General features: G+C 42.4%; 2 protein-coding genes across 2 annotated transcripts in view; both read left to right on the forward strand.

The window, feature by feature from the left end:
• LOC141047078 (uncharacterized) overlaps positions 1–22,724 on the forward strand; it is a 38,081-nt gene extending 15,357 nt beyond the window's left edge. The window contains exons 2-7 of the mRNA XM_073542022.1: positions 3,124–3,273; positions 3,403–3,582; positions 3,665–3,788; positions 3,872–3,969; positions 4,162–4,252; positions 21,123–22,724. Coding sequence (XP_073398123.1) covers positions 3,196–3,273; positions 3,403–3,582; positions 3,665–3,788; positions 3,872–3,969; positions 4,162–4,252; positions 21,123–22,564 — 2,013 coding nt within the window. The 5' untranslated portion in view covers positions 3,124–3,195 and the 3' untranslated portion in view covers positions 22,565–22,724. The remainder of the gene's footprint in view (positions 1–3,123; positions 3,274–3,402; positions 3,583–3,664; positions 3,789–3,871; positions 3,970–4,161; positions 4,253–21,122) is intronic.
• The window catches only part of LOC141047066 (uncharacterized), a 215,849-nt gene that overhangs the window by 23,441 nt on the left and 167,300 nt on the right, over positions 1–25,108 (forward strand). The gene's annotated exons all lie outside the window — the stretch shown is intronic.

Here is a 25,108-nt window from a genome sequence, read left to right on the forward strand (position 1 = left end):
GTCGTAGACACATGGCTCCTATCCGTACACAAGCAACTCTGCTCCGTACATATTGTACACGCACTGCTCAGCACTGTACACTACGTACACACGCAGCTCCACTCCATACACCCTGTACACAGGCGGCTTCGCTCCATATATCCCGTACACACACAGCTCCACTCCATACACCCTGTACACAGGCGGCTTCGCTCCATATATCCCGTACACACACAGCTCCACTCCATACACCCTGTACACAGGCGGCTTCGCTCCATATATCCTGGACACACACAGCTCCACTCCATACACCCTGTACACAGGCGGCTTCGCTCCATATATCCCGTACACACACAGCTCCACTCCATACACCCTGTACACAGGCGGCTTCGCTCCATATATCCTGGACACACACAGCTCCACTCCATACACCCTGTACACAGGCGGCTTCGCTCCATATATCCCGTACACAGACAGCTCCACTCCATACACCCTGTACACAGGCGGCTTCGCTCCATATATCCCGTACACACACAGCTCCACTCCATACACCCTGTACACAGGCGGCTTCGCTCCATATATCCCGTACACAGACAGCTCCACTCCATACACCCTGTACACAGGCGGCTTCGCTCCATATATCCCGTACACACACACCTCCACTCCATACACCCTGTACACAGGCTGCTTCTCTCCATATATCCCGCACACACACAGCTCCACTCCATACACCCTGTACACAGGCGGCTTCGCTCCATATATCTCGTACACACACAGCTCCACTCCATACACCCTGTACACAGGCGGCTTCGCTCCATAGATCCCGTACACACGCAGCTTCGCTCCATACACCTTGTACACACGCTGCTCCACTCCGTACACCTCGTATGCACACGGCTCCGCTTCATAGATCCCGTACACACGCAGCTCTGCTCCGTACACCTCGTACACACAGCTCTGCTCCGTACACACGTGGCTCCGCTCCATACACCCCGCATACACACGGCTCTGCTCCGAACACCTCCTACACATGTGGCTCCACTCCGTACACCTCATACACACACGGCTCTGCTACGAACACCTCGTACACATGTGGCTCCACTCCGTACACCTCATACACACACGGCTCTGCTCCATACACTTCGTACACACACGGCTCTGCTATATCCACACTGTAAATCCCTCCTGACCCCCCGAACACACAAACTTCTCCTCATCCAGCACCATGACAACCAGCACAGCAGAGTCCTGGCATACACTGAGGCCCTGATCATGTGACCCCTGACTCCTCCCCTCCTGTGACACAGGACAGCCATACGTGTGTGCGGTTCTGCAGATGAAGGTATGTGGAGATTCTCCATTACTGGCGCATTAATATTAGAAATATATTGCTTGGTCTTCCAGACTTTATCTTGACCTCTACTGTTCCTGATAACTGCCATGTCTTAATTACATTTAGAACTGAGGAAAGGGCAACTTGGAAGAAAACTCTTTGCTATCTTCTTATATCCTTCTCCTGGCTGGGAAATTTGCATCACCTGGATAGAACAAGCCATAACCCTAACCAGGCTCATTAAGGTCTGAAACTTGGGTCTAAGTTATCTGAGCACACAAATCTCCTGGCGTGGCCAATCTTTTTCATCACCCCATTCTCCTTTTTGTACTTTTTAAAATGTAAAAAATGCCTATATATATTTGCCTAAATGCAAAGGAAATGTGTCATCTTTAATTTTAGGCTTTTTAGACTTCGTTTAATCTTTAATTTGCTTAACTGTTCACATTAACAGCAAAAAACATCTTTTACAATTGGGATCATTTTCAGTTTCGTACTTAGCAGCACATCCACACTTTTATTATTTCCTTTTTTGCACAGTAATATTGCATGCACTAGTCCCTTATTTTCATTTTTCTTAAGTGTTTATCCACACTTTAACACTTTACAGCTCAACGGTAATATTCACACACATTAATAGGTTGCTCATAGAGGAAACACATTCTTCACCACTCCACTCTCTATAGGTATAATGCTTCCTTTTTCATGTTTATCTCCATACATACAGTGGGTACAGAAAGTATTCCGACCCCTTTACATTTATCACTTTTTGTTTCATTGCAGCCATTTGGTAAAGTCAAAAAAATTCATTTTTTTTTCTCATTAATGTTCACTCTGCACCCCATCTTGACTGAAATAAAACAAAAATATAGAAATTTTTGCAAATTTATTAAAAACCAAAATCTGAAATATCACATGGTCATAAATATTCAGACCCTTTGCTCAGTATTGAGTAGAAGCACCCTTTTGAGCTAGTACAGCCATGAGTCTTCTTGGGAATGATGCCACCAGTTTTTCACCCCTGGATTTGGGGATCCTCCGCCATTCTTCCTTGCAGAGCCTCTCTAGTTCCGTCAGGTTGGATGGTGAACGTTGGTAGACAGCCATTTTCAGGTCTCTCTAGAGATACTCAGTTGGGTTCAGGTCAGGACTCTGTCTGGGCCAGTCAAAAATGGTCACAGAGTTGTTCTGAAGTCACTCCTTTGTTATTTTAGCTGTGTGCTTAGGGTCTTTATCTTGTTGGAAGGTGAACCTTCAGCCAAGTCTGAGGTCCAGAGCACTCTGGAAGAGGTTTTCATCCAGGATATCTCTGTACTTGGCTGTATTCATGTTTCCTTCAATGGCAACCAGTCATCCTGTCCCTGCAGCTCAAAAACACCCTCATAGCATGATGCTGCCACCACCATGTTTCACTGTTGGGATTGTATTGGGCAGGTGATGAGCAGTGCCTATTTTTCTCCACACATACCTCTTAGAATTATCACCAAAAAGGTCTATCTTCTTCTCATCCGACCAGAGAGTCCTATTTCTCATAGTCTGGGAGTCCTTCAAGTGTTTTTTAGCAAACTGTATGTGGGTTTTCATATGCATATGGAAGATGAGTCTATGAGGAACGTATTCAGCTGCCGACTCCGAGGGAGAAACTGCTTGTTGTCTGTGGCCTAAATATATAGGTTTTATTAGTAGATGTAAAGAAGAAACTAAATACTGTACAATAATAAATCTTCTCATATGTTTCCCTTATTATCTCCAGTAATTGTATTATTACACAGGATTTTTATGATGTTACATCGGCTCATCTTCTCATTCAGGTCTCTACAATATCGGATCCTCTCAGTGAAGATCTTCTACAAAAGAGAATTTTCCTGATTTACACATCAAAGATGGATATGGACAGAGACAAGATGGTGGAGAGGATATTACACCTCACCCTAGAGATCCTCTTCCGGCTTACTGGAGAGGTGAGAGATTCTGATGACGTCACATTACATCAGTCTTATCTATGGGAATAACAGATGGACCGAACTGGAGAGTTGAGGATTCTGGAAATGTCTGTAGTGAGGTTTATTATTGTGTCTCTCCATAACCAGGATTACACTGTAGTGAAGAAGACCTCTAGTGAGCGCTGTCAGGACCTTGTGTCTGAGGGATGCAGAAGACCCCTGAACCCAATCACAGAGCCTCCACCTCTCCAACTGATCCATGGTGATATAAATGACCAGAAGATCCTAGAACTCACCTACAAGATGTTTGAGCTGCTGACTGGAGAGGTGACACTGCTGGGAATCCTGGGACATTATACAGTAATGTTATGAAGGGATCTGGGGATGATGGTATCATTGTATGTGTCAGGTTCCTATAAGGTGTCAGGATGTCGCTGTCTATTTCTCCATGGAAGAGTGGGAGTATTTAGAAGGACACAGAGATCTGTACAAGGACGTCATGATGGAGGTTCCCCAGCCCCTCACATCACCAGGTAATAGACAGGACTAAATACACACGGCCTATAATTATCTGTATGTAAAGAATAAATTCATTGCCTGTATGTGTTTCTTCCAGACCTGTCCAGTAAGAGGACAATACCAGAGAGATGTCCCCATCCTTTTCTTCCACAGGACTGTAAACATGGAGATCCCAATGTTCCTCAGGATCATCAGGTAGATGGAGAGAAGGTGTCATGAGATCTCCCCTATGATGTGTAGACGGCTGTGACGGTCTTGTGCTCAGTCTTGTTTTATCCCACAGTATTATATTTTATACTTGTGTAATAAGATCGGTGGAGATGGCAGGATTGGAGCTGATCATAGATGTGACTTCTCCATCTGTGACTTTTACAATATTTATTTTAGGGTGAAGATCTGACCCATATTAATACTACAGAGACATGTGTGAGGGGTGATGAGAGATGTAAAGAGGAGATTACTGCTTATAACCGGTCGGGTGAGTACTGACCACTAAATATAGACAAGTCAGAGATTCTTCTTAGTCACCGGCTATGGCAGCTTTATCGATGGTGTAGTCAGGCCGTATCACAATCGTGTGATCAATACTATCATAAAACCTCAGGCTTTAGAAAATGATTTTTGAATATGCAAATTTTATTAGTCACACAGAGCCCAACGTTTCGGCCGAGCAGGCCGTTATCAAAGGTATTTATCTAAACAAAATATAACAATAATGTAAAATTAGGAATCCTGTCGAAGAATGACACAAAATGAAATATGTACAGTATCACTGACTGACATATTAGTGCGAGTGAAAAAAGTTTATAATAAGTGTCATGGTCACGTGTGGCTGGACACACCGCCACCAGCAGGGGGAATTTATAAGACACGCGTGACCCTGGATACACCGCCTCCAGCAGGGCGAATTTAAATAATAGAACGTGCAGCTGGATACCCCGCCTCCAGCAGGCGAATTTCAGTATACACGTATCTCTGGATGCACCGCCTCCAGGAGGGCTAATTTAAACAATAAAAGGAAACACCAGTGAAACCGATACAATGGAGGGCCCTGCGACAGGGGATGTGGAAACCTCCTGCACTCCCCTGAGCCAGTGTCCCTGCACTCCTCACGAACCCTAGGCCGGTTCCGCACCGGGCGCCGATCAGGAACCTAAAATCCCTAACTCGCCCTGCGCCAATCCCTTACTAGTGAAGTGGACGGTGCAGAAACTAATCCCACCACTGCACTAAACACACACTGAGGAAAGTGACAAAACAGGGAAACACCACTTAGCTTTGCTCTGTTGCTAATGCTCCCAGCAACAGAGTCCAACACCTGAGTGCACCTTTTCCTCCCACCGGGTCCAACACCAGCGTGCAGCCTTGGAGCTACAGAGTCCAGAACCTGAGTGCAGCAGTCCAGAAACATAGTCCAGCATCCAAGAGTAGCTTTCCAGCAACAAAGTCCAGCATCATGAGTGCAGCTTTACACCATAGCTGCCACTCCACCAAGCTTTGCAAGAACTCACTGACACCATAGCTGCCACTCCACCAAGCAAAGCAAGCACTCCTCGCTGACACCATAGCTGCCACTCCTGGACTCTGACTCTGACTGAGATGCCCGGGACTCTCCTCCAGCTCCTTCCTTCACCAAGGCTTGGTTTCAACTGAGCAATATCACCCACGCTGATTGCAACACCTGACACTCTTTTATAGGTCAGCCAGAGCAATCACACCTGCTAAATAATAACGTTCAATAAACCAAAGTAACCAGTGTGCAATGACCCTAACAGCCACCGGGGGAACCTAGAACTGAAACCACCACAGTGCAATGACCCTAATGGCCACCGGGGGGCAAAACCAACGCCGAGCACACAGCTCAAGGAAAAAAAAGGTTACTTGTACATTTATCTGTCAGATCCAGCCTGGATCATGACAAAAAGAAGACGTCTAATCAATATACGCAATACATTGACAAAATTAACAGAAATAACGAAAAATATTTTTTTCCTCTCAGGAGTAAGGACTCCATCATCAGAATAAATCCTCACAATAAATCAATAAGTACAATCTGTAAAAAAAGAAGAAAAGTGGGGAGAGAAGTTACTCAAATACCATAAATAAAATACAGCCTAATGCAGCTTAAAGGTACCATAGAGGAAATGTGCAACAAGTAAAAGGATATAAGTACCTGTGTGGCTATATATTGAAGTTTCAAAAGCTCTAAGAAAGAAGAGGAGAAAAAAAGGGTAAAAATAAGGTAAAAACCAGAGTATGACAGAAGAAAGCATTGTAAGTATATTGTAATATAAGCGGTATATAGCTAATCTTTACAAACCTAGAACGAGAAATGCGGTAACTTGGGACTGCGCCGCTGCCTGTGGAGTGTGTGCATGTGTATGGGCCGGAACTTGTGTCTTTTATATTCTACTCATGACACAAATGCACTACAGCTGGAGGGGTACAGGCGTCCAATAGCGCCAATATCGCGCATGCGCAAACCGTCTCTCCGGACGGAAGTGGGGCATGATCTGTACGAGTAAAAAGGAAGTGTGTCAGAGAAGCTTAATGTTTAACCGCGCGGATGCAGACCGTCCCTCTGGATGGAAGTGGGGCATAATCAAGTCCGAAACAGGAAGTGTGGCAAGGAGGAGTGATAATGTATAAATAATGACCGCTACAGCGCAAGCGCTAGAAATAATGAAAAAAGGGGAAAATATGTGTATAATTACAAGTATATTATATTACATATATCTGAGCCAGGTCAAATCTGAAGGTCTATATCGCATGTATGTGTAAAATTGTTATAAAAACAAGAAATAGAGGGAGGGAAGGAAAAAAGAAAAGGGGGAAAAACACCACCAAGTGAAAAAGATCAGAACCGAAAGTGGGTTCCTTCCTTCCGCGATTAGGTCTGTAAAAGAATAAAAAGAGAGAGAAAAAATTATTCTTATATTACATAGACACATATGAGGCACTTATATAAATACCTATACAATGCTCATAACATGTTACTTATGAGAAAACCTACGAATGTTTGCATGTGTACACATATTGAGGGATACATGTATACACATACATATGACGAGTTTGATCTTTATCTCTCAACGTGAGATCTTTAGATATACCGGATGGTAGCCAGATTGATAGCTTGTTGCCCGGGCAAGGTGACAGATCAACACAGAGACAGGTTATGTATCTGCAAAATGCCGCACGGCTGTTTAATCAGATCAAGTTTATATACAGTACTCTTTTGAGTAGGCGGTTACATTACATCATCATATTCCATTGGACAGTTGATTATTCAAGAGTAAGCATAAATGGTTTCAACCAATCATATTCATATTCGGCAACCAATCAGATTGTACTCGGCTGTTAATTATTAGATATATTTGGGAATTTCCAGAAAAAGGTGGAAACAGGTATTGGTTATACAGTACCCTAACATTAGCCTCATTAACCTGTCTTAATAATGGTTCATAGCCCCTTTATCTATCTATTTCTAAGACTATGTACTCATTATCTACCTTAGGCCTACGTGGAACTCGTGATATGTTCTTTAGTTACATGAATATAGAGGTGAGAGGCAAGAATAACAGGATTAGGTGAGAGTTGATCTCTTCTCTGTCAGCTAATATCATAGAAGTATGGAGAGTGAGACCCTAAGAGTGTATGAAGGGACCCCAAAGAATCAGGGTTTCCCTATCAGTCCCCCCTTTTGAGAACAGATATCATTCTCTCACCCTCCTTCCTCCAGGTACTTGAAAGGCCTAAGCGCCAGTTTTGAGCTTGTTATTATTTTCTTCACCAAATTCCCTGGAGTGGGTTGAGAGATCATATCTCATTCTCAACCTTGTCAATTCTTGGGGGAGTATTCACGTATTTTATTGTGTTAGTGGAAGGTGTTGGGCCTAGCTTGATCTGTTATTCCCCTTATTGCATCTCTAGTGTAATTTATAAACCTCTGTTGATTACAGTAAATGTAATTCATCCAGTACACATGTTTCTTAAAATCAAATGAGCTGCATTTCTTGCTACATGTTCACAGACTTACCAGTGGAAAAGTCAAACTTCACATGCCACAAATGCAAGCTTGTGTCCCTATTGGAGGAAAAGTTGCAAAATCTCGGAGAGGTTAGCTACATTGAAGATCATTAAGGAAGTTGAAGAGTTCTTAGACAGAGCAGAATTATCTCTTCATGTTACAGAAAGAGAAGAAATTCAAAGTGCACCTGAAGAAACAGAGGAATGGAAACATGTGACCCAGAGAAGCAGGAGGATCAGGAGGCAGTCAGCACCCATACTTCTCAGGAACCAGTACCAGGCTCTCACGCAGGAAAATGATGAAGAAATACATCAGGATAAGACTTTGCCCACAAACAGCAACCTTGTACGCCTTCAGAGTCCTCCTGGATGGAGAAAGAAAAATGTTGTGAAGAAGAAACAGAGAGTGGTGGTCATGGTGGATTCCCTGCTGAGAGGAATAGAGGCCGCTATCTGCAGACCGGATATAGCTTCAAGAGAAATGTGCTGTCTTCCAGGTGCAAAAATTAAAGATGTGTCTGACAGGATATCAGGACTCTTCAGACCTACAGATGACTACCCATTCCTGCTACTACATGTGGGGACAAATGACACCGCAAGAAACGACCTGGAAACCATCTGTAGAGACTTAGGCAAGAAAGTGAAAGAACTGGGAGCGCAGGTGGTCTTCTCTTCCATCCTCCCAGTGGATGGCCATGGAACAAGGAGGTGGAATATGATTCTGCAGGTGAACAACTGGCTACGTCGATGGTGCCGTCAGCAACGATATGGATTTCTGGATCACGGAGTGAATTACCTATAAGATGGACTAATTGCTAGAGATGGGGTGCACCTTACGAAGACTGGAAAACAAGTATTTGGAAGTCGCCTTGCTACACTTGTAAGGAGAGATTTAAACTAGAACAACGTGGGAAGGGAAGCAAAAGGCCAGAAAAAGCCATACACCTGACAAATGCTATTGAGAACTCTGCTATTAGAAGTGGAAAGGAAGAACAAAGACAAAAGAATCTAATTAATAAAAATATTGGAGAAAGAGAAACCAATCACAAACTAAAATGTTTCTATACTAATGCACAAAGCATGGGCAACAAACAAGGAGAATTGGAACTACTAACGCAGGAAAAGAAATATGATGTCATTGGAATCACTGAAACTTGGTGGGACGATACACATGATTGGAATACAAGACTAGAAGGATACAACTTATTTGCAAGAAAGAGACTTGATAAACGAGGAGGGGGTGTCGCATTGTATATTAGAAACGCGTATATCTGCACAGAGATTGAATCTTCAGAGACTGGGAGTTCTGTGGAAACTGTTTGGGTAAGAATACAAGGACAGAACAATGGAAAGGACACCATTGTAGGCATTTACTACAGGCCGCCTGTGCAAGTTGAAGATATGGATGAACTCTTTATGCATCAAATGGCCAAGTTCTCCAAAAAATATGACATAGTTGTCATGGAAGATTTCAACTATCCAGACATTTGTTGGGAATCTCTCTCAGGCAAAACTAACAGGTCAAGGAAATTCTTATCCTCTCTTGCTGACAACTTTATCTTCCAAAAGGTAGGGGAGAAAACAAGTGGAACTGCTACCTTGGATCTAATCCTTATAAACAGGGAGGAAATGGTTGAGGAGGTAAAAGTGGCTGGGACCCTAGGAGGTAGCGACCATGCTATTTTAGAATTTTGGATAACTAGAGGAGGAAGACCTGTGAAGACTCAGACTTCAAGGTTAGATTTCAGAAAGGCAGATTTTAAGGGATTCAGAAAGAGAATTGGAGGGATCCAATGGCTGGATATCCTTAAAGACAAAAATGTCCAGGAAGGATAGGAAATCTTGAAAAATGAAATTCTCAAAGCACAATTGTTAACAATTCCGAAAAGAGGGAAGAATAGGAAGCATTTAAGGAAACCAGGATGGATGAACACAGAACTTAAGCACATGCCAAATAGGAAGAAAGAAATGTTTATAAAATGGAAAGAGGGAGGCATTTCTAAAGAAGAATATAATGCTGTCTGCAGAACCTGCAGGGCACAAAATAGATTATCTAAAGCTGACAATGAATTGAGGCTTGCAAGAGATGTCAAAAGCAATAATAAAGGATTTTGGGGATGTCAAAAGTAAAAGAAAAGTCAAAGATGCTATAGGATTTTTACAGGATGAAAATGATGAAATGGTAAGACAGGATGTTGAGAAGGCCGAACTTTTAAATTCCTATTTTGCATCTGTTTTCTCTCAGAAAGAAAATGTAACATCAACTGTTCTTCACTGTCCTATTAATGGAATAGAAGAATCCAGGATATCTATAAACAGAAAGATAGTGAGGAAACACTTAGCTAACCTAAATGAATTCAAGTCTCCAGGTCCAGATGAATTACACCCCAGAGTACTGAAGGAGATAGCAGAAGAAATTTTTGAACCCCTCTCCATAATCTTTGAAAATTCTTGGAGAACAGGAGAAGTCCCAGAAGACTGGAGAAGAGCAAATGTTGTTCCTATCTTCAAAAAGGGGAAGAAGGTGGACCCAGGCAACTATAGGCCGGTGAGTCTGACTTCGATACCAGGAAAGATCTTTGAACAAATTATTAAACAACATGTATGTCAGTACCTGGATAAGAATGAAGTGATTAAACAGAGTCAGCATGGTTTTGTAACTAATAAGTCATGTCAGACTAACTTAATTTCCTTCTATGACGGAATCACTGATTGGGTGGATCAAGGAAATGCTGTAGATATAGTATATCTTGACTTCAGCAAAGCATTTGACAAAGTATCTCATACAATCCTTACTGAAAAAATGACTAAGTATGGAATGGACAAGGCAACTGTTAGGTGGATTCATAACTGGCTTAGTGATCGGACCCAAAGAGTGGTCGTAAATGGCTGCACATCCAGTTGGAAGAATGTCTCAAGTGGGGTACCACAGGGCTCCGTCCTGGGCCCTGTATTGTTCAACATCTTTATCAACGATTTAGATGAAGGAATTGAGGGTAAACTGATTAAATTTTCTGATGACATATAGGTAGGAGGGATAGCTAATACTAGAGAAGAGAGAGAGAGGATTCAAAAAGATATAACTAAACTGGAGCAGTGGGCAGCAACTAACAGACTGGTTTTTAACAGGGAAAAATCAAAGTGCTACATCTGGGCAATAAAAATGAAAAAGGCATATACAGAATGGGAGGAATAGGGCTAAGCAACAGCACATGTGAAAAAGACTTGGGTATACTAATAGATCACAGACTGAATATGAGTCAACAGTGTGATGCAGCAGCAAAAAAGGCAAATGTAATTCTAGGATGTATTAACAGAAGCATACAGTCTAGATCACGTGAAGTCATTATTGCCCTCTACTCCTCTTTGGTCAGACCTCATCTGGAATATTGTGTCCAGTTTTGGGCACCACATTTTAAAAAAGACATCAACAAACTGGAGCAAGTTCAGAAAAGAGCGACCAGAATGGTGACCGGTCTGCAAACTCTGTCTTAGGTTGCAGGATTTGGGAATGTTTAGTTTGCAAAAGAGAAGACTGAGAGGAGACTTAATAGCTGTCTACAAATATCTAAAGGGCTGTCACATTGTAGAAGGATCATCTTTATTCTCATTTGCACAAGGAAAGACTAGAAGCAATGGGATGAAACTGAATGGGAGGAGACACAGATTAGATATTAGAAAAAACTTTTTGACAGAGTGATCAATGAGTGGAACAGGCTGCCACGAGAAGTGGTGAGTTCTACTTCCATGGAAGTCTTCAAACAGAGGCTGGACAGACATCTGACTGGGATGATTTAGTGAATCCTGCTTTGAGCAGGGGGTTGGACCAGATGGCCCAGGAGGTCCCTTCCAACTCTATGATTCTATGATTCTAAATCTAAAAGGAGCTGCTGTCTTTAAAATGTAATTTTGGAGTCTCTGCGTCTGTCCCTTTTGGAGCAAGGCTGTCATCAGCAACAGGAACAGGATCATCATTCTTCCGTTCCAGGGCCTTGCAGTGGCTGGCATGAATCCAAGTGGGTTTTCCTTCAAGCTTCACTGATGTGGATGTAGTGAGGAGAACTTGGAATGGACCGTCGAACCTTGGTTCCAGTGGTTTCCGTGTGTGTCTTTTAACCACCACCCAATCTCCTGGTTGGAGAGAGTGGGTTCCTTCTTGATTCTCTGGGTCTGGAATAGAATCAAAGACTTGTTTATGCACAAGTGAGAGCCTCTTCTGAAGGCTCTGGATATAGCTAGTGAGATTGTCACACTGTAGCTGCAGTGTCTGTGGGAAGTATAGGCCTAACCTTGGCGCTGACCCAAACAAAACTTCAAAGGGGGGACACTTTTGTCTTTCTATTAGGTGTGTACCTAATGGAGAACAAAGCTAGGGGTAAACATTCTGTCCAAGGTTTCCCCAATTCCTCACTTGCTTTTTGAATCTTTAACTTAAGTGTCCCATTCAGCCGCTCAACCTTACCACTTGCTTGGGGTCTGTAGGGTGTGTGGAATGCTTGTGTGACCCCCAACGTTTGCATAACATGCTGCATTACCTCTCCAGTGAAGTGGGTACCTCTATCGGACTCTATGGTTTCAGATAGTCCGAACCTACAGAAAACTTCTGACATCAGCTTCTTTGCAGTAGCCCTTGCAGTGGCTTTCGGCATCGGGAATGCTTCTGGCCACCCTGAGAAGAGGTCAACACACGAGCACATATTCATACGTTGCTACTTGGGGTAACTGTATGAAGTCAATCTGCAGTCGTTGAAACGGGTAGAGGGGCTTAGGTATGTGTTTCTGTGGTACTTTCACTACACCTCCTGGGTTGTGTTGTGCGCATGTCAGACATGCTTGTGTGAACCTAGTAGCAACCGTTGTGAAACCTGGGGCGATCCATTGCTTATCCACCAAAGAACACATAGCATTTTTAGAAAGGTGCGTCGGTCCATGGGCTGCTTGAGCCATGACGGGGTACAAGGATCTTGGCAGACACACCCGCTGTCCCACCATCCACAAACCTTCATGGTCACGTGCTCCAGCTTTTGACCAGACCTGTTTCTCTTCCCCGGTTGTCTGCCGAGTCAGAGCCTGCAAGATACTCAAGTCGAAATGGTTACACTCAGTGCTTACCATAACCAGTGGAGGTGCCTCAGGGGTCTCATTGTGTTTGGGTCTTCTAGCTGCTTCCTTGGCAGCTCGATCCCCTTTGTCATTTCCTCTTGCTTCGGTGGTATTAAGCTTTGTATGTGCCTTTACCTTAACTATGGCAACCTCTTTGGGCAGCAGCAACGCTTCCATCAGTTGTTTGATGAGGTGCCCATGTTTAATAGGAGTGCCTGTTGATGTAAGAAAGTCTCTTGCTCTCCATATAGGACCGTAGTCATGGGCCACCCCGAAAGCATACCTTGAGTCTGTGGAAATGTTGTAGCTTCTACCGTCAGCCCCTTTAAGCGCTTCAATGAGTGCCGTCAACTCCGCCTGCTGCGCAGACATTTGAGGAGGGAGTGGTTCTGCTTTTACTACCTCGTGCTGTGTTACCACTGCATAACCAGTGTAGAACCGTCCGTCTTCACCGATGCTTCCATCTATGAAAAGCTCAACATCTGGATTAGCGAGAGGTACATCAGAAACATGTGAAAAACCTGCTGTCTCTTGGGCCATAAGGGCCATACAATCATGTTCATGATATACATCAAAAAGCTCCTCTTCAGTCAAATTCTGCAAAAACAGTGGTTTGCCTTGTCCTTCTCCCCCCCCCCTTTTGAATCCACCACATTAATGGGAATGAGAGAGGCTGGATTCAAAGTTGTACATCGTTTCAGAGTGACATTGAGAGGCATGAGAAGTGTACACTGCAGTCTCAGGTGTCTGGCTACAGAAATGTGCTTGGGTTGAACTTGGTTAAGAATGCTGTGCAAGTCATGTGGAGTGTAGATGGTTAGAGTAGTCCAGTATGATCTCTGATGCTTTGTCAAGAAGGAATGTGACAGCTGTTACTGCTCGGACACAAGATGGTGCTCCTCTCGCTGCAGGGTCCAGGCGGGCTGAGTAGTATGCCACAGGCCTGTTTTGCTGACCATGTTTTTGGGCTAGGACCCCTGTAGCATGTCCTTGCATTTCTGTGCAGTACAGGAGGAAAAGTTTGGCATAGTCTGGGGTGCCTAGAGCTGGGGCAGAGACGATTGCTAGTTTGAGTGAGTAGAAACTGTCTAGTGCTTCCTGATCAAGTCTGAAGGGTTGAGAGGGCACACAATCATAGAGTGGCTGCATGAGAATGGATGCAGAACGAATCCAAGGCCTACAATATGATGCCAACCCCAGGAAGGTGTGTAGATGTTGAACCCCTGTGGGTGGTTTTAGCACTTCAATCGCCTTTTTCTTGTCCTCTGTCAAGTGGCGTGCACCCTGTGATATGCAATGTCCGAGAAACACAACTTTTGGCTGACAAAACTGTAACTTTTCTCTGGATGCCTTACACTTTTTGGCAGCAAGATGTAGAAACAATGAGATTGTAGCTTCACAGCATTCATCTCTGTTTGGGGCACAAAGGAGTAGGTCATCAACATACTGAAGTAAGACAACCTCAGCATGTTTGGTGTCCCAATCCTGCAAAATGAATTGCAAAGCAGCAGTATACAGGGTCGGAGAGTTTTGAGCTCCATGCGGCAGCACCAGCCATGTATACTGTTGGCTCCTAAAAGTAAAAGCAAACAAATACTGACAGTCCGGATGCAAAGGGACAGAAAAGAAAGCATTTGCCAGGTCAATAAAACTGAAATAGGCAGCTGTTGAAGGGATCTGTGACAAAATTGTGTGCGGATTCGTAACTACTGGTGTCAGTAATTCTGTGACAGCATTTATGGCTCTAAGATCATTAACCATCCTGTAAGTAACTGGCCCCCCTTTCCTGCCTTTCTTTTTCACTGGGAACAAGGGGGTGTTGGCTATAGATTTTGTGAGTTTGATTGCCCCAGAGGCAATTAATTCTGTAATGTTTTTGCCTATAGCTTCCTCTTGAGCTGTGCTTAATGGATACTGTTTTAATTCCAGTGGTCTCTCTCCTGGTTTCAGGTTAATCATTACAGGAGAGACTGGCATGTGTCCGATGTCAGTTTTAGACTTTGACTATAGCGAGTCTGGGATCTGCACTAACTCCCTATTCTCTTCTGAAAGGGCGGGGGAGTCAGAAAAATACATGCAGGCTAGAACTTTGCACAGGGTGCGCTCAGAGACTCCAGCCTTCAATTTCACATTCCCGTCAGATTCATACAAGATATGTGCCTGTATCGCTTGCAGTACATCAGAACCAAGTAAGTTTACGGGTGTTTTGTCACTAACTAGCAGCTTAGTTAGGCATGTGTGGTCAGCCAGTCGAAGGGGCAATGGTTTCGTCATTTTACATTCCTGTATCAGTCCCTCAAACCCTTGAGTGTAAATGGTTTCGTCGGATATGTCAGATGGTTTCACATGTTCCTGGCAAATAACAGTTTTGGCTGCCCCCGTACCCACCAGGAATGGGATTTTCTTACCATCTGGGAGAGATACTGAGACTACCCCTTGTGGACCTGTTTTTTAACAGGAAGGTGTCCTAAGGGGGTAGATGGCTACGGGGTTGCCTATTTCCTATTGTGGGTCTTGGGTCGGGACGTCCGTCCTGGCCTGGTTCTCTTTTCTGGTTGATCTGCACTGTCGGCTAATATGGCCCATCTTACCGCACTTGTAACATTCAATCTGTCTGCGGTAATTTCTGGCTGGGGTAGCTTTCTGACCTGTCTGGGTGTCATTGGACGCATACTGTATCTGTACTGGCTTCATCCTCTGGTCTAACTCAACACCTTTTGCCACACGCACTAAGTCTTCTATGAGGCATGTCCTCCAGTCGGGCTTAGCTGCCTGCACCCTCTGTCGAGCTGTGATCTAAGCCCTGCCATAAAAGCTCCATGGAAAAGTTTCCTTCCTGCTTCTCCCATGATGTCATAGCCCAGATCTGCATATCTCAACTTCAAGTTCCCCCAAAACTGGTCTACTGTCTCCTTAGGACCCTGTACCACATCCAGAAGGGAGATAGTGGATTCCCCCTCCTTTCCTCGACTCCATGTGTGCATACCTCTCAGGAAATGCATCCCTGACTCTATAGTTCTTACGTACTGTGCTCCCAGTCTACTCTCTGCACTGTATGACCTTCCAGCTCTGTTTATGTCCTCTAATACTGACTCCATTCTTGCATCCCCAATTTTCCCCCTCAGGAGGGACTCGTAAGTCCATCCATGTGCAGGTGTAGGTGTTGTTTAATCCTACCATCCATCTATAAAAGGCCATTGGCAAGTCAAATGGGTCTGGGGCGTCTTTGACTAACGTCATTTGGTCCTTTGGACTCCATGGTCAGTAATGAGACACAGTAGTTGTCTGTATAGTCGGTCGTGCGGGGGTAGATGTTGCAGCTGCTGCGATACCAGTCGTGTCCATGGTCTGATATTCCCCTTCTTCCATTGTAATCAGCATACTGTTTTCTGGTTTTACTACCATGTTGTTGTATGTACCCAGGGACCTGATACTGAGTCTGACCCTGCAGGACTGGGTATATCCCTGTGCCCTTGTGGGGTCTTGGTCTCCCGCAAGCAGAACATTGTTCACGCCAGTCGGGGTTTTCCTGTCCACACACACAAGTCCATCCCTCTGGTCCTGCCATAGGATGGGCCTGATAAGGTGGAGGCGTTTTTATTTTCCTTGCATACCTCACTCCTTTTGGAGTTTCTTCCTTAACCCAACAACCGTCTCTCTTCATTTCCTTTGCTACCTCTGCCCAAGCCTTTGCTTGTTTTATTAACTCATTGTCAGCAATCCATCCCCTGCTTGGTGCTAGAGCAGACTCCCAGAGAGAGTAATCCAGTGGATCACCCTCCATTCCTAAACCTTTTAACAGCTTCTTTGCCTCTTTTACAGCAAACTTTCCTTTTCTTCTCTCTATTATCTCACACGCCTTGCAACCCTCCTGATGCTCTGAACGTTCTGCGTTTCCCATTTCTGTCTGATCTCTCTGTCTGCCTCTTTCTCTGGTTGTTACTCACTATTCTCTTAATACGTGCTGCTATTTTGTGCCCACTTCCCAACTTCTTTCTCACTTTGCTTGCAATTCCTTGACCTATGCCGACTGCACTTCGCTAATTCGATGCATAGGCTTGCATGCCGTTGTTATAAGGGGTTTCCGCTCAGTGTCTGAACTTTCGTGACCTAGACTGCCTCCCCACCTTCCCAGTTGATAGGTGTCAAGACCCGTAGAAACCTGATAAAGAAGTTTACTTATTTGGTGGTTTGGCCAATGTGACCCTACCCGGTCACCTCCCACTAAATCTCTATGTTCTCAGTACAAGATGGCACTTCTCTGTAATTAATCCTAGTATATTCAGCAATTCTATATATCAACCAGAGAGAAAATCCAACTAACCATAGGCAGACTAATATGACCCAAATTTTCTCATAATCTTCTAGTCCCATATGAGGCAAGGCAGAAATTGAACAGTCCTATACCATGGAGGGTGCGATCATGCATAACCCACACAGTTGCAGCTTCCCCAAGATATCATCTAAGTTGTTGTAAAACCCGCAGGCCAACAGAAAACACGGATAGGGCAAGCCCAACCACGTGCAATCCAATTTCTCTGCGTGGCTCCGCTACAATAGCAAAATATATTGGTTTCAGCTTATCTCATTCATTCAGGTGTGACTATGTGTTCGACTTCCTAGTGTTCCTCCACTCTATTTCTGGTACCAATTGACCAGTTAGCATACCTAACGGACTCCCTTATACATTCAGGATTTTATGTCACAATCCTTATTACATGCATACGGTCTTTCAATTCACTCAGGGAGTCTCATCCTCTACACACACATTCACACCTCCAATACGGTATACCGTTAATTTATCACAAGGATATTCTATGGTTCTTTGCCAAACAACTGGTCATATAAGAAGACGGCTATACTGTACCCGAAACCCGGCTGCAGAGCATGTGACAAGAGGAGACACAGAAAGTTGTAAGAAACAATGGCTCTTACCTTCACCGGTGATTTTGGTCTGTGTTTCCTCTAGGCCTCAGTCTGCGGCTGCCGTATCTCAGATGCCGGGGGTCTTCCTGTTGCGACCAGCCCGCCCAATGGGACGCCAAATAACGAGTTTGATCTTTATCTCTCAACGGGAGATCTTTAGATATACTGGATGGTAGCCAGATTGATAGCTTGTTGCCCGGGCAAGGTGACTGATCAACACAGAGACAGGTTATGTATCTGCAAAATGCCACACAGCTGTTTAATCAGATCAAGTTTATATACTCTTTTGAGTAGGCGGTTACATTACATCATCATATTCCATTGGACAGTTGATTATTCAAGAGTAAGCATAAATGGTTGCAACCAATCAGATTGTACTCGGCTGCTAATTATTAGATACATTCGGGAATTTCCAGAAAACGGTGGAAACAGGTATTGGGTATACAATACCCTAACATTAGCCTCATTAACCTGTCTTAATAAGGGTTCATAGCCCCTTTATCTATCTGTTTCTAAGACTTTGTACTCATTATCTACCTTAGGCCTACATGGAACTCGTGATATGTTCTTTAGTTGCATGAATCATAACAGTTACAGAGGTGAGAGGCAAGAATAACAGGATTAGGTGAGAGTTGATCTCTTCTCTGTCAGCTAATATCATAGAAGTATGGAGAGTGAGACCCTAAGAGTGTATGAAGGGACCCCAAAGAATCAGGGTTTCCCTATCACATATATATATCCAAAATAACTAATATTATAAGGTAAATATAGTGCTCTCTATAAAAAGATCAAGGCACCAAAACTCCACATTATCATAATGGAAGTTTAAAATTAAAATGGAGAAAACCTGGAGAAAAAATCAATAAAAAAATCAATGAAAAGCCTCATACTCCCTATTAATGCCAAAAGGTTCCAATGTTTGAAGACCAAATTCCAATAGGACTCTCTTTCTTTAAATCTTTGTATCCTGTTGCCACCTCGTCTATCCAGAGGTACACTGTCAATAACTTGATAACGAAGCTGAGAAATATTGTGGTTATGAGAAATAAAATGAGCTGGAATGGGTAATAGAGTTCTCTTACAGCTGATAGTGGATTTATGTTGAGAGATAAGGTCTCGGATATGTTGGGTAGTCTCTCCAACATATCCGAGACCACATGGGCATTTTATGAAATATATTACATATGATGAGTCACAATTGTAATAGTCCTTAATTGGAAAAATCTTTCCCGATCTGGCATGGGTAAAGGTTTCACCTTTAGTAATGTTGGAACATTGCAAACAATGCAAGCAAAGAAAAGTCCCTTTGCGTAATGGCCTAAATAAAATTTGTCTTCTTGAATCACGGGAACTACCAATATCTGCCCTTACTAAAAGATTGCGTAAGTTAGGAGGTTTTTTGTGACAAATCAAAGGTGGAGCTTGAAATTGGGGTATCTGAGGATAAGAATTAGAGAGGAGTGACCAGTGTCGACGAATAACCTTATGGATGAGATACATAAAGGGATGGTATGTGTTAACGAAGGCCACCCTATTAATTTTACTTGCAGGACTAGATATAGATGGAGGAGAAAAAGACAACAGGGAATCGAGATATCCTCGGGATTCGAATTTGGATTTCATTTCAGCAAAACGACCAACACGATTAAGATTATCAGAACATGTGGGTAGACAAACTCTAATTCAAATTCTGCCATAAAAATATTGGCATATAGGGGCACCACATTTGAATCCATTGCAGTGCCAGTTAATTGAATAAAAAACTGATCCTCAAATAAAGAAAAATTCTTTGTTAGAATGAGAGTCAACATAGAAATACAAAAAGATTGAATATCGCTAGAAAAATCCGTTTTATTTTCTAAAAAAATTTTTACGGCTTGAATACCCCTTGTATGGCTAATACTAGTATATAAACTAGTGACCTATAATGTCACCAAGTAACAATTAACCGAAGTTAAATTCAAATCCCTAATGCAAGACAAAAAATGTGATGTATCTCTAAGCCATGAGGGGATCAAATGTAAGAGAGGAGAAAGGATCTTTTCAAGTACAACAGATAACGGTGATAATATATTTACCCTTTTGTTCTCCTCTTCTTTCTTAGAGCTTTTGAAACTTCAATATATAGCCACACAGGTACTTATATCCTTTTACTTGTTGCACAGTTCCTCTATGGTACCTTTAAGCTGCGTTAGGCTGTATTTTATTTATGGTATTTGAGTAACTGTTCTCTCCCCTCTTTTTTCCCTTTTTTTTTACAGATTGTACTTATTGATTTATTGTGAGGATTTATTCTGATGATGGAGTCCTTACTCCTGAGAGGAAAAAAATCTTTTTAGTTATTTCTGTAAATTTTGTCAATGTATTGCGTATATTGACCAATATTGACCATATGTCTTCTTTTATTATAAACTTTTTTCACTCGCACTAATACGTCAGTCAGTGATACTGTACTTATTTCATTTTGTGTCATTCTTAGACATGATTCCTAATTTTACATTATTATATTTTTTAAATATAAATACCCTTGATAAAGGCCTGCTTGGCCGAAACGTTGGGCTCTGTGTGACTGAAAAATAAAATTTGCATATTCAAAAATCATTTTCTAAAGCCTCAGGTTTTATGATATTATTGATTGATTTTCCTGACGGCTTGGTTGTCTTTCCCCATATATATTATACAATCGTGTGATCACCATTTTGCTGCTAGACAACGTTTTCCACCACCCAAAACAGTTCAGATGACGTTGGTTGGTTGGTTGGTTGGTTGAAAGCCCTTTTCTATAGAAGATACAACTTGGAGGAACCACTTACCCCCTGGGATTAGAAGACGCTGATCATTACCTGCCCAGATCTGAAAACTAAAAAGCCAAATGAAAGTGTACATAGAATGTGCTGACAAGTTAGAAAATTACTTGAAGAAAAATATTATGATGCGTCTGTAAGAGAAAGTGGAAGGTAATGATGCTGTTGGCTTCCTAGATTCCTGATATTTTATTGGATGAATGTAGCTTCTCTCCCTTCTGTGCTACTGAATGTGCTCATATGGTCCCTACAAGACCAGGTCCAGTCTTTCTGGCCAAACTTCTCTTTTATGATCACTAACATTAAATGTGCAGTGAGGCCAAGTGTGAATTTCTGTACAATAACAACAGAGTTTCCCTTTTTCCTGACCTTTCAGTTTAAAAATGACTAAATTCAAACAGGGTCGTGAGAAACTGCATAAAAATATTACACCTTTTATAAATTTCAATGATTTTATTCAAAAATAATAATTGGTTTTATTCTTGGCAGATGATTGTACCAGGAGATCAGGGGGACAGCTGACATCTTCAATTTTTAAATCAGATGATCTTGAGATTACACAGGATACAACTGAAGTGAATGCCATTACTCCAGATATACCATCATTCCTTCAAAGCAAAGATCGACCTTCTGATCCTTTGAAACAGGTCCTGTCTTCTGATTCATTACTGACCCCTGAGGAAACTCAAAGTCACAAAATAAGCATTAAAAAACAAACTTATAAAGCAAAGAAACCATTCTCACGTTCTGAATATGTAAATAGTTTTCCCCTCGAAAAGTCTTTTCTTAAATATCAAAAAATTCACACAGAGGAGAATAGATTTTCTTGTTCCAAGTGTGGGAAATGTTTTAACCAGAAATCACATCTAGTTACACACCAGATAACTCACACAGGGGAGAAGCCTTTTTCATGTTCAGAATGTGGGAAATGTTTTACAGATAAATCAAGTCTTATCAAACATCAGAGGACTCACACAGAGGAGAAGCCTTTTTCATGTTCAGAATGTGGGAAATATTTTACAGATAAATCAAATCTTATCACACATCAGAGGACTCACACAGAGGAGAAACCTTTTTCATGTTCAGAATGTGGGAAATGTTTTAACCATAAATCAAATCTTATCACACATCAGAGAACTCACACAGGGGAGAAGCCTTTTTCCTGTTCACAATGTGGGAAATGTTTTACAGTTAAATCAAGTCTTAACAAACATCAGAGGACTCACACAGGGGAGAAGCCTTTTTCATGTTCAGAATGTGGGAAATATTTTATCCAGAAATCAAATCTTATCACACATCAGAGAACTCACACAGGGAAGAAACCTTTTTCATGTTCAGAATGTGGGAAATGTTTTAACAATAAATCACATCTTATCACACATCAGGGAACTCACACAGGGGAGAAGCCTTTTTCCTGTTCACAATGTGGGAAATGTTTTACAGTTAAATCAAGTCTTAACAAACATCAGAGAACTCACACAGGGGAGAAGCCTTTTTCATGTTCAGAATGTGGAAAATGTTTTACAGTTAAATCAAGTCTTATCGCACATCAGAGTGCTCACACAGGGGAGAAGCCTTTTTCATGTTCAGAATGTGGGAAATATTTTACACGGAAATCAAATCTTATCACACATCAGAGAACTCACACAGGGGAAAAGCCTTTTTCCTGTTCAGAATGTGGGAAATGTTTTAACCATAAACCACATCTTATCACACATCAGAGAATTCACACAGGGGAGAAGCCTTTTTCCTGTTCAGAATGTGGGAAATGTTTTACACTTAAATCAAATCTTATCACACATCATCAGAGAACTCACACATGGAAGAAACCTTTTTCATGTTCAGAATGTGGAAAATGTTTTGAGAGGAAATCATCTCTTTTTAGCCATCAGAGCAGTCACACGGGGGAGAAGCTTTTTTCATTTTCCTAATGCAGGAAAAGTTTTATTTGGAAATTTAACTCTTAATAAACTTCAGAGTAGTCACACAGGGGAGAAGCCTTTTTCATCTTCAGAATGTTGTTTTAACCGAAAAGTGTATCTTATCATTTCTCGTGTTCGGTCTCTTTAAAATATAAACAATCATACTCTCCTTCCATGCCTATGCTGATTAATTGGTGTCGCGATTCACATTCCCGCATTTCTTATCAAAGGGCACATCTTCCCACTCTGGTGCCATTTCTGCCTCAGCTTGGAAAAAGCACTTAACTCACAGGCTTGAGCTGTCTTACATTATGAAAGTCTTGCAATTTCTCCTTTCTTAATGTCGGTCTCACAAGAAAACAGCTCCACAAATCTTCTTGTGTTCTCACCGATGCCCACATACTGAGCAATGTTTGCTTCACAGGGGAATTTACCTCCCCCCTCCCAAACCACAGGGGATTCTGATATGTGGAACATCATAATTGATTTGTATATCATATTGCATCTATGCCTACTAAACAAGACATGGAGCAATATATACAAAGGCTGGAGACCACATACAAAACTGAAAATATGTTCCCTCACTTATAGCCTGTCACAGCTTACTGTCAAGGTACAGAGATTACAGGATGATGTTTACAAGTTTTGGACCATCAACATGCTCATAAACGAACACTGGATCTTCACAGCCAGCAAATAAACAGTCTGCATAATATGGTTGATGACCAAGAAAATCACAATAATATCTGGATAAGAGGTATACCTGAAAGCATCAATACCCAAGTGATTATGCAGACACTGCTTACTTTATTCAATACTATCCTTGGTGATCCTATTGATAAGGACTGCTGGAGATCGATAGGATGCACCATACAGTAGACAATCATGGCTCAAATTCTGAGAGTCCAATAGACATTATTTGTCGCGCATTTTTTCAAAGTAAATGAGCCCATTATGAGGAAAACAAGAGAGTTGGGTCTTATTAATTTCAATGTAAAACGCATACAATTGCTCACAGATCCTTTCTGAATGAGCACTCTCCACCCGTGCCTCTGGGAAATCCCTTTCCCCTTCAGGGAGCTTCTTTCAGTCCTTCAGTCCGTACCAGCAGGCCCTCAGAGCAGGGGTCTGCTGTACAATTCTATGTCTTCCCACCTTCCCCTACGGGAAGGTTGCCTATGCACGTCTTTCCCCTTCTTCCCCTAAGGGAAGACTGATCCTAACTTCCCTTCTATTCTCCCACTCCAACCTTCCAGCTCCACCCACCTTCTAACACCCTTTCCTAGCCAGCAGGGATGGTGAAGCACATCACCTGCTGCTGTGGTGGATGCAGTGTTGTGTAAGAGCCAGGTCTGGTGTCTCCATCTTACCTGAAAGGTGGGATACTACACCTCTGGTTGAGGTGCAGTACCTCTGTGGCGACTGGACCCTCAGGGGCGCCACATTACCCCCCATTAAGCGCAGCACGTCCACGGGCTGAAACAGAGTACATGATGTTACAGGGGAACATACAAACAATTTAAACACGTGTTATCAGGTAAAACATATTCAAACTCAACTTCTCTTTATGAGAGACACTCTCTCACTTCAACGTTACATGATAACATTACCTTACATTATCTATATCTTACATCCTAGATAGTTATCCATTCCTATCTTCTATATTCTAAAGTACTACTGGCAGCAACCATTACCAACTGTGAAGTTCGTTACCAAGTCAGGGCACACTATCCCTGCTGAAATACTTTCATTATTCCTTATGTCTTGCATCTATCTATACAATACTAACACATGTCCCTAAACTGTTTGGGTGACAACAGTTGCTAATTGGTTCGTCACCTGCTCTGGACACCTTGTCCCAGAAACAATACTTCTCTCATTTACTATTAGACATTCACCATATTTTACAAAAAGCCGGTTCCCTACTTAATAATCTACGGATACCTATTAGTTCTGATACTCTACCAATGCTATACTAGATTTTCACAATAATCCTATACACTATCAATATACTGTTTCCTATACATAGTATAATATTTACAATCATAATAACACTTTTATTAGTTACAATGAAAAAGCTGTCATTATTTGAGGTAAGTGGCAGATTCTATCCCAGCCGGGGTATCTTCTAGTGTCCTTGTGCTGTATGGAGGACCCGCTCAAAACTTCCAACGTTGGTTTTGGGTGGGCGGCAAGATATAACTGGTTTCCCCTTTTGACCTCATCTTCGGCCACACCTAACAGGTTTTTCTTTAGGTCTGTAGTTGTTGTGCAATGATGAAGTCTCTGTATTTTAAAAGGCACGTGTAAAACCAAGAAGGAGCACCTGAATAGGTGCTAAACTATATAAAAAGAAAGTTTTGATCACTCACTGTTCATGATCCCATTGTCTCTACTTCTTTTTCTCCTTATGACTATAAAACATGATCAGCTATAACATGTTGCCAAAGCCCCCCTGGGCCTAACTATTTACAACGGACTTGCCCTAGTCTCTGTTCATTTTAATGGGGCTGAATGATACAACCTCCTGGTTACATTGAAGCTGTTTGGTTC

This window comes from Dendrobates tinctorius, unplaced genomic scaffold (genome assembly GCF_039654945.1).
Source record: "Dendrobates tinctorius isolate UK_male_01 unplaced genomic scaffold, ASM3965494v1 ptg000126l, whole genome shotgun sequence".
Classification (NCBI taxonomy): domain Eukaryota; kingdom Metazoa; phylum Chordata; class Amphibia; order Anura; family Dendrobatidae; genus Dendrobates; species Dendrobates tinctorius.